The following is a 10756-nucleotide window of genomic DNA, read 5'->3' as shown; positions in this document are numbered from 1 at the left end:
ATACTTAGTTCATCCATTCAAAGTAAAATGAAAATATATATCTTACAATTTGGCATTTTTATCTAATACAACTAAAGTTAAATGTATTACAGTTACCGAATTCTAAAAGGCCACTTGTGGGTTTTTATTTTGAAGCAAAAAAAAACAACGTCCGGTCTTGTTCAGGCTATCTTTCCAAACTTGACGCTCCAACTTCAGATAACGCGCATGCGCCGGTCAGCAGCTGTCCACACACTGCTCCCCCCTTCATTTCATTATCTTTAATGAAATATATTTTTTTCTCATTACACATGCCATATTTAACTAAGAAAAGATTTCTACTGCTCTATTTTTATTTTTTAATAACGGTAAGTGTAATTGTGATGTCATAACAGTTATTGACAAAGTTAGGCTCGGGGTTAGTCCATTTCCTCTGGTGTGGATTATAAATATTCTTATAATAATAACAGTTATTTAAAGAAAACGCCCCCCCCCAAAAAACATTTTTTATTTTGTGTTATTTTAATTCCCTTCTCACGGAGGGGCTTCGCTTCCGTTTCCGGTTCGTCACACTGCCACAGAACTGATTTGGTTTTACACCAAAAGACAAAAAAATGAATACACGGATACCTGGCTGAACTCACGCAAGCGAGCGAGTTACCCTGCTTGTTGAAACCTACCTGACCACTAAACCCACTACCAAGCTCTCTGTCTTCCATCTACTGTTTAGACCAATATGAACAGCCCGTGTGTGCTCAGCAGAGTGAGCTCACAAAGTGCGCAGAGGGTCTTATCTCGGTAGCTAGCGTTAGCCCTGCAGAAGAAGCTGCCATCGGTGGCCCGCTCTGGCTGCATCATTCACGGGACAGGAACTTTTCAATTAGCTACGGTAACGAACAAATCCTCTTAAATGCATCACTGCTTTACAACATCGACACGTAGCGTTATTGACAGCGTGCAATTCAACTAGCAGGTATGGTGCTACAAAAGACATGGGTGTGCAGCTGATGTGGGGTTACTAACGTTACTATTGTTGCTAACTTGTTTATCAGCTGCCGTTATTCAAAGCAAAGCCTCTGATCCGAATGCAACCACACTTTAAAACGCACAAATGTAATGCCATGTAGTACGACAATCAAACTTAAACACAACACTAGACATCTTTTCTGGTGCTAATACATGTTTGTTAATGTTTGCAAGTATTTCACCTAGTCCTGTTAATTTATCATAAGATGAGAAACACACAAAATGCATTTTGATTTTTCAGTTCACCTTTCTGCCAATGCTTGTTGAAAGTATGGTTGCACCAATCTTTTGTGTTTTTCTCACCCCAGACTCGGCACCATGAATCTGTTACGATTGGTGTGCCGCCACAAGACGGCCCTGGTCATCGGCACCGTGTGCAGCTTCGCTGTGGTTCTGGTCTTCTTGGCTAAGTGTACCTCAGAAACCCTGAAACAGGGCCACCAGGATCCTCCAGGCCTAGCACCTCGTGCCAATGCTTTGCCATCCCGTCCAGAGCAGCATGATCCCCCCTCCACGTCCAAAGACATGTCAGCATTCCTGGTGGTCCTCATCACAACCGGACCCAAGTACACCGAGCGGAGGAGCATCATCCGCAGCACCTGGCTGGCCAAGCGGGACTCTGATGTTCTGGCTATGTTCGTGGTGGGAACTCAAGCGCTACCCAGTGAGGACCTTCAGAACCTCAACACAGAGCAAGGGCGGCACAAGGACCTGCTCTTACTGCCCGACTTGCGGGATTCTTACGAGAACTTAACGCTCAAGCTGCTGCACATGTACTCCTGGCTGGACCAGAATGTGGAGTTCAAGTTTGTCCTGAAAGCCGATGATGACACGTTTGCTCGTTTGGACCTCCTTAAGGAGGAGCTGAAGGGGAAAGAGCCCAGCCGGTTGTACTGGGGCTTCTTCTCAGGGAGAGGGCGAGTGAAAACTGCTGGGAAGTGGCGTGAGAGCTCTTGGGAGCTTTGTGACTACTACCTGCCCTATGCGCTGGGCGGCGGCTACATCCTCTCGGCCGACCTGGTACGTTACGTGCATCTTAACGCGGGCTACTTCAAGACATGGCAGAGTGAGGATGTGTCGCTGGGCGCCTGGCTGGCACCAGTGGATGTCCGGCGGACACATGACCCGCGCTTTGACACGGAGTATAAATCGCGTGGCTGCAACAACAAATACCTGGTGACACACAAGCAGAGTCTGGAGGACATGTTGGAAAAACACCAGACTCTGCAGCGCGACGGCAGGCTCTGCAAGGAGGAGGTGAAGCTGCGACTGTCCTATGTGTATGACTGGAGTGTGCCACCCTCACAGTGCTGCCAGAGGAAGGATGGCATTCCTTAATTTCTCTCTTTTTACAAGGACCTGAAGTTGGCTTCCGATTTGTATCCTTCAAGCAAGGAACAAATGAAGGGATCGTGTTTATTCGACCAATTCTTCAGTGTTACACCATTTTAAAGTTGTGTAACAAGTTCCAGGCAACAAAGTCAATGACTTAATGTTGATAAAACACATTTTCAGATTCGGAGAACCTTTTTTCTCATTGCGAGAACACAAAAATGGCAAATTTCACTGCTTTTTCATCATGTAGGCCACTTAAGAGTAGGCCTCGCTTTTTTTATTTCCCCGATTTGAAATTGTGTTTGAAACAATCTTAAGTGTTTTCAGGTTCATTTAGAATAGGTTGACAATTATAGGTAATGTAGTTTCTGCACAGTCTCCATTTTAATCTAGTACAGGTGTGACTCTGCCTGGTTTAATGTGGTCTTGATGGAGTAAAAGTAATGAAATCCCACTTTTTCTCTGCTTTCGCCACTAGAATGAAGTTTCATACAACATTAAAGCCTTTTAACTTTAAGTGGTGTAACAATGGGATTGAAAAGTATTACCTCTTAACTCTCAAACAAGAAGCCAACTTCAGCCTTGTGTCATTTTTCGGCCATAAGCTCCTTCGGCCTTGTTATTTGGACCCACGCTCATGTCAGTGCTCTCCTTACCGTCAGTTCACCACGCCGGTGGCCTATTGCTCTCCCCTGTCTGTGCTTCTTCTGCTGTACCTCTTGCTAAATATTTTCTAACACTATGGGATATGTTTTACGGTTATTTCAGTGTAGTACATAGTACAGGGAAACGCAGACGGGAGAATCTTACCCTGCCTATGATGTCTACATTTATTTGTGAGAAAAGCAATTTTTATTGGTATTTTTTTTATTTATTGTTAATTTATTCTGCAGCAAACACACTTGTGTTGAGTTGGGACACAAGCACAGTGGCTGCTACTTGTGAGTTGTATTTGTATTTATACATGTGTCGGGGTGGAATAACGTGTAATTCACAGAATGAATGGGCGAAAACATTTTCACTTTTTAAATGTAAAACCTTTGTTTACGGTCAATGGCACGACACGGTTTCATGTGTTTGGAGGTGGAAAGAACGTCTAAGAGGAAAAAGGTTGAATGTGTTTAATTCAGCAGGCCTTCTTATTCCTTATACTGGAGCCTTTATGAGGAGATTCACACTTTAATGGTTGGGTCGATGCATTTACTGTGTGGAAATGTCAAGTTACTTGTAGATGTTTGATTCAGATTGAGAAACTTGATATAGACTACCAGCTGGCACTTGGTCACTTTTTTTTTTTTTTAAACAAGAACTATAGTTTTAAAGACTGTAAATCATTGTTCTGTGAATTCATAGTTTTGTTTTTTGCTGATGTTAAGCTCTCTAACCTGAACTTACCCTGTGATGTCAGTAGCTGTGTCCCGAAACCTATGAAATGTGTACAGCGTTGGTTAAAGGGTGCGATGTGTTGGAAGCACCAACAGCTGAGAATGCTGGAAAACAGGCTGCGTCCAAGCTCGTTTTCATGACGGCTGTTAATGTTTTTGTCAATAATGACGTGACTTTTTTTTCTCACTGTTGTCAGCAGATTGCAATTCAATATCACCTAAGTTTCAGTGTTCGTTTTTACGTACATGGTCAGCCTCCCTTGATGTTTTATGAACAAATAAATGTATTCTTGTCACTTTTATTCTTATATATTCATTTTTTTTATGTCGCAGCATATAAGTTGTACGATTCTCTACAAAAGGCAGAATAGCTACTAAGAGGACTTGATGAAACGTTTTCTAAATAATGTTACAAAAATACTATAACCCAACTCGAACTAAAAAAACACTTTTGAGCACAATATCTTTAAACTGCCATCTGAATTCCCAAAATCCAATTGATTATTCCAATCTGAAATAAATGTATTTGTCAGTCAATGGTCTTTTTAACGGACAAGATACAGTAGGCACTTGCCTGGACTCCACGTTAACCGTCTTTATTTGTCCGTCAGCTCTGGCCGTCACTAAAGGTTTGGGTACCTTTCAGGGTTCTTCTCACATGAACAAACTCCGGTATATTTTGTAGGCTCTCTTCTTTTCTTTTCTCCAGCTCGTACTGCAAGGCAGGAAAAAAACATCTGTTTGGTCATCCTCCTTAATAAGATTGTATATTTGCCAATATCTGCAGGCTTGCTCACACATTCCCAAAAGCAATTTGACTATTACAAATGCTGTACTCCCTCCTGGCTGCGTGGTTTTTCGTCCGCGCATAGCTTTACCGCCATGTCGGAGGGAGCACAGAGAGCCCGCTCGCTCTGCTTGTGCTGCTCTCTTTGTCTGTGTTCCAGCACACGCTGCAGCTCTGGTCCTCTGATGACACATAGATAAAAATACTGATAACAAGATGGATCACTAGATGGAGATAAAGGATAAAAATACTGATAACAAGATGGATCACTAGATGGAGGTATAGGCGACCCAAAAAATACCATAAAACGTTTTAAGAACAAAGATACACAGTAGGTGGTAGGTGGGTGTATACTTCTTAATGAAGCTTAATGATAACATAATTCTGTTGATTTTGCAGTGATCTACATTATTTTTGCTTCATCCGACACAAGAGAGTGAGAGCACTGGCCCCCTGATGAGAGATTAGCAGTGATCCCGGTCAAAGGCGTCGTACTTTTCACTGATCGGTGTTAAACACAACCTAAACATGTTGCTTATCCCTGGCCACAACACCAGTCAGCTGGAAAGCCTAAGAGGATTCTCTGTCTGAGGAAAGAGACAAATACAATGCTGATCTGGATAACTACTCTCTGAAAGAAGTCACAACCTGTCTTTATTACTCACAGGGCCTGAAAAATGTCACGTGGAAAAATGAATCCTTCTCGTAAACATGGCTTCAAGGTATAAAACTCTGCGGTAAATATTCTGTGACAACTGCTGCCTATGTGACAGGATTCACAGCGGGTACAGAGCTCAGTGTTTTCTCACCTTCTGAGGCAGACTAGCAGCTCTTGGTGAAGGACTCTGTGCTGGTGAGAAAACAGGACGGGATTTGGCAGCTTCCTGTGTTGAATGAGGTCACCACCCTCCTCACCTGGCGAGGTGGGACCATCCAGCAGTGATGTCTATGTGCTACACATTTGAAAACCTGAGCCCTGAACAAACACTGCCAAACTCAAATATGCAAATAGGCGATGTTTTCCCTCTCAGGTTATGATGAAAATGCTATACCGTGGAAAATAATGATAAAACCAGTCCTACCAATGTGCTGGGGTAAAGACACATTGCAGGAAGGAGAGATATGCTAGCGTCTGTTCTCACAGAAGCAAATGCAGAAGAAGAAGGAGCAGAAGATAAATGTTGTGGTTCTCAGGCTGCACAGCAAGCTGTGGTGAGGCTGATCTGAACAGGTGTGCTCCACTGTCCTGTGATCAAATCCTATTAAATGTCTTACGACCCTTTGTCCGAGCCGTGTTCCCTCCAGGAGAGAAACTGTTGTTGTTTCTGGGGCAAAAACATCATATGGCAGATTAGGATAATGTAATGCAATGATTAGGATAAAGCAACATAAAATATGAACAATATGAATATCACACGCACTGAAGGAAGTGAAGTATATCACAGATTCACAATAATTATATGTTTCTTTTAAATCTATCAAACTATAAATAATGCACTGAAACAGAGGTCCATGAGCATGATTCTGAAACAAAATCAGGTCAGTGTAGCAACAGTAAACTATTGGACACAACACATACTGACAATTCCAATCTTCTGCCACAACATATTAAATAGAGAAGATAATAATGGTAAGAGGATGTTCCAAATAGGAGCTGTGATGCAAATTATGCACATTAATAAACAAGTTAAAAAAACTCATAATTGGGACTAATCGATACAGAATAGATACTGATGTGCAAAATAATATAATTACAATAAATAGGTTTAGGTATTACACAACTCAGTGTGACAAAGTGTATGCGGATGCTTTTGTACATGCAAGTATCATATTATTATAGGAACAATTACATTGTTTTCAGCCTAACATTGCCGTTTATCCAGTGGGTTTGAAACAATGGTGGTAGAAGGGAGCACATGCACAGTATAACAGATAAACTGTTTCTATATTCTATAAATTGTACAGGCACTATATGGGTTTGAGTGGGTCCTACAGGCAGTGCAGGTACCCTGGTTCAGAACCCTCTTGACTGGCTGAGACTGAGGTTATTTGGACAGAGAGCACTCTGGAATGGCTGATGACTGTCAGCACAATTTGCTCCATGGTGGACCTCTGGGAATGAGGTGGAGGTGACTGTGGTGGTGTCAGCTCGTTGTACTGTCGGTGGAATCTCAATTTAATCCTTATCTGTCCCTCTGTACCGCACAAGGTGTGTCCAGGTTCAGAGCTGTAGCAGAGCCATAATTTGTTTTACCACTTTGTTAATCCTGCATATGACATCCTTGTAGGCTAGTGTGCAGCATCCATAGATGATGAAGAGTTCAGTGGGCTTTTTCTGCCTTTTCATGTACAGTATGTCTATTTGTGTCCAGTTTTGCACCTTTTTTGGCAATACATTCTCCAAACAAATGCAGAATTTAAATGTCCTCGTTATAGATGGTGACCATGAGACATATGGGCCTTATATGGACTACAGGGAGCTGTAACTCATAAATTCCAGAAGATGGCAGTAATGCTAGACACATAAAGCACAAGAGAGAAAATTGTAAAGTACTGAAACCGGAAATGTCAACCGAGTGACTGCGAAGCGAAGTAGACCGCTGCATCTCCACTTTATGCTACATGATGGACTGCTGATCTAGGAAACAGTCACTATACGTTGTCAAAAAGCAAACTGCGAACATGACAAATGGTAAGTGTGTTGTGTTATTCAACAATCTTAGAAGTGTCAGCAGCAGAACAGGACATGTAGCTAAATTCGGCTAACGAGGAAGCTAACGTTAGATTAGCTGTAGACGTGGCCCTCTGTACGAATTGTAACATGCCACTCGTTTGCTAGGGCTGCAGATTTATTTCACAGTTTTTCCATTTTAATTGAAACGTTTCTTCAAACCATTGATGTGGGTAACAGCGTTTTTGGTCAGGCTAACGTTACACGGTTTCGTGCTAACTAGCTTTAGTGTATCAGTGGCTAATGCTAAAATCCAGATAGCTAGACCACAACAACAATCTATGAATGCAACAAAACGTACTTATCATGGAAGCTAACTGAGGTTAGTTCTTAACATATTTAGCTTTTTCTGTTCTCGCCCACCGCTGATTTTGGTACACGAGTTTATTAAAGTTTCTGCTTCAACTGCAAGAAACTGTGGATTTAGCAGTCAACAACAAACACAGCATGTAACGTTACATGTATTTTAAAGGGAAAATCCACCACAAAACGGGGTTTATATGTTAGTGTTTGAACTAACGTAACTTAAAATTGTGGAGAAACTATCGGACATAAAACAGCAGAAACAGCAACATCTTTACCACAAAGATGGACATTAGTACAGACAAAGATGGTTGTTTACTCCCCAAAAAACACACCATAACATCAACCATTGGTGTTTTGTTTTACAATTAGGCCTTTTCTAATTCGTAAATTAAAACAAATCTGTGCAGTACCGTAGCTATAATGAATGGATTATCTCACAACTGTCTTAAATTGCATGAAACCTTCTTTTTGTACTGTGTAAGTAAGCTGAATGAGTAATGTGCTCAAGCTGCCTGGCAGGTAAGGCAGACTGTGTGACAGTATCTTCCCCTCCGTCCTCAGTGTACTCTCTCGATGGCATCCTGGTTTTTGGGCTGCTGTTCGTCTGCACTTGTGCATACCTCAAGAAGGTGCCTCGTCTCAACAGCTGGCTGCTGTCAGAGAAGAAAGGAGTGTGGGGCGTCTTCTACAAAGGTAGATATTTTCAACACACCGCTGTCATTTCTATACAAAACTTTAAATCTGAAATGGGGGAAACGTGTCAATAGTCTCTTTGACTTCTTTTGTGTATCTTTCTGGGAGGAGCTTTGAATACTTTAATGAAACCAAACCCTTTTTTAATGTTAGTTCCACCTGTGCTCTACAAGCTAAAAGAAGCAACAATGTCCAATGTGAAAAAGGGCCTTTGTATGTAGAAATAAAAACCCTTTAAGCTCAAAGTCAGAACTTAAGTCCCAGTCATTGTTTAATTTAAAATGTATTGTTCTGTCGTATATAGTTAAAACAACAGAAAAAGTGGCCCTGCCCAAATATTTACAGACCACACTGTGATGTAACACTCCCCTCACTGATAACGCATCTGTTTACACAGTAAACAATATTCTCCTTGTTCTGTATGTTTGTGTTTGACCAGCAACTTTCCTCACTCACCCTCGTTATCCTCCATCTCTCTTCTCAGCTGCGGTGATCGGGACGCGGCTTCACATTGCCGTGGCAATTTCCTGTTTGGCCATGGCTTTCTACGGTGTCTTCTTAAAATGATAGTCGGGCTGGGCTGGAAAGGACACTGGACGGGTGCAGGCTAGGGATGGACTCATCATTGTGGTCATGTGCTAATCCTTGTTGTGGGGGGTGGGGGGGAGGGGGAACCTCTTGGATTACCTGACCAATGAAACCCCATTGGCCCTGTGGCGCTCCGAGAAAGACTAGCCAGTGCTGCCCCCCTCTGGTGAATGGCTACATAACTCTTCCCTTGATAATTTGTATGCACTACAGACATTGAGGGCATCCGGCATCTTCTCCGCAGTTATTACAGAGGAGATGGTCGGTTGGGTCACATGGGATCATTCTGTTGTAGGGTAACACTGTTTGTTGTCTCCATCCACACCCCATACATATTTCTATTGAAGGATGCAGAACATTGAAGGGCAGTGTGTGCATTATATCGTATACCTGTACACAACCTAAAATTAGCCTAGCTATATATATATTTGGAAAAAGATATGACCAGTAGAGATTTGCCAGGAGTTATGTGTGATCAAACTGAAAATGATCAATTCTGCTTGCTCCCAGCTATGCTGTTTTTTTTCTTTCTGTATCACTTCTTGTGTCAAGGGTGTAGGGTAAGGTAAACAAAGCTAATATATAAAGATGTTCTTGTGTACACTATATTTTACGTTATTTTTTAGAACTCTTACCTTTTCTCAACAGTGCTGTTTGACATCTCTTAAAGGAGCTATATGCAAAATTCAGAGTCCGGGCCTGGGATCGCCTGCACGTGTCTCTCACCTCTGACATCACAAGCAAAACATGGAAGTGGTAGAGCCGACATGGTCGTGCTAGCTGTGTTAACGGCGCTAACAATGGCAACGGTGCCGACACTCGCCGAGGGCGGCCTAGCTTCCGTGAGAACGACGTCACTGGGTTGGGACGGCAAAGTCAGCGTTGACCACCTGATAAACACGGCTCTCCCATGCACGCCCAGCCTGGGTAGTGCACAGTGAAGAGCAGCGGGACATGAACACAAAGGGAGGCAGAGGAAGAAACTGGGAGGACCAACAGTTTTAAAAACTAGCCGGACCCACATGCTCTAACATGCACACACGGCCAGCCCAGCTACCAAAACAAAGAAGCTCCGATTACAACACAAACGTGGAGTGTGACTACATTCTCTGCTCAGGATGCCATTGCTCCGCTATATTTACGTTATGAATGTGGTATATAGCTCCTTTAAGCTTTGCTTTAGGTTTGAAATACAGATGTTGCACAACTGTATATTGTATTTACTTTGACATCTAATTCTAGAACACGTTTTAAATGTCACAAAAACGTGAATTGTAAGACACGTAGAAGACAAAGTTCTAACGCAACTGTAGAGTATCGCAGAGAGAAGAATAACTGAAAGAAGCTTATCTCAACATGTTGTGAAAATTGGATATCTATATCCGACTTGCCTAAACATTTAAAGCATTTAAATGCGATGCCAAATAGTGATGGTGCTTCTTATCCCATCTTAATTACATGCCGTTATTCAGAGTTTAATTCTGCCACTTTATTTTACATTGGTAAAGGAATAAATTGTTCTGAGAGAAGATGCAATGCAATTTTGAATAAAACGTTATTCAGACAATTTCTGTGTTTGTGGTCTTTTTAAAAAACAAATGTCAAGTCTCCAGTAGCATTCGTCCCTTATTCAATGTATTGCACCAGTCCCTTTTGATTTGATTTGAATCACATTGGGTGCACTTGCATTGTTTAACAAAAAGGGAAACAATCTAAATCAATTCAAAAGAAGTACACATCTGAAATAATGTAATGTATTCATATTCACCTACCTTTAGTTGAGGCAGCTTTGACAGCAGTTACAGCCTCTATCATATACATGTGGGTAGATCTGCATCAGATTTGCACTTGGTTTTTAGCCCCCATTCTATTCTGCTCTGTCTTTAGCCCCATTCTTGTGCTGTCGAGTCACATTAAGACCGAGTC

General features: G+C 42.0%; 2 protein-coding genes across 2 annotated transcripts; both read left to right on the top strand.

The window, feature by feature from the left end:
- Positions 1 to 812: 812 nt before the first annotated feature.
- b3galt6 (UDP-Gal:betaGal beta 1,3-galactosyltransferase polypeptide 6) lies at positions 813 to 2346 on the top strand. The gene is made up of 2 exons (XM_079157164.1): positions 813 to 868; positions 1314 to 2346. Exon 2 carries the CDS (start codon positions 1324 to 1326, stop codon positions 2341 to 2343), a length of 1020 nt encoding a protein of 339 aa, XP_079013290.1. The 5' UTR covers positions 813 to 868; positions 1314 to 1323; the 3' UTR covers positions 2344 to 2346.
- A 4726-nt stretch (positions 2347 to 7072) lies between these two features.
- On the top strand, positions 7073 to 10397 carry tmem167b (transmembrane protein 167B). The gene is made up of 3 exons (XM_079156926.1): positions 7073 to 7204; positions 8111 to 8242; positions 8727 to 10397. Exons 1-3 carry the CDS (start codon positions 7195 to 7197, stop codon positions 8807 to 8809), a joined length of 225 nt encoding a protein of 74 aa, XP_079013052.1. The 5' UTR covers positions 7073 to 7194; the 3' UTR covers positions 8810 to 10397.
- The last annotated feature ends 359 nt before the right edge of the window (positions 10398 to 10756 follow it).

This window comes from Pholis gunnellus (genome assembly GCF_910591455.1).
Source record: "Pholis gunnellus genome assembly, chromosome: 3".
Lineage (NCBI taxonomy): Eukaryota > Metazoa > Chordata > Actinopteri > Perciformes > Pholidae > Pholis > Pholis gunnellus.
This window is presented reverse-complemented; position numbering and strand designations above follow the sequence as displayed.

Excerpts from the sequence above, each read along its gene's own strand:
- b3galt6 (XM_079157164.1), top strand. The coding sequence starts at position 1,324 with ATGAATCTGTTACGATTGGTGTGCCGCCACAAGACGGCCCTGGTCATC.
- tmem167b (XM_079156926.1), top strand. Across the intron at positions 8,243-8,726 it reads GTGGGGCGTCTTCTACAAAG|CTGCGGTGATCGGGACGCGG; the intron begins GTAGATATTTTC and ends CTCTCTTCTCAG.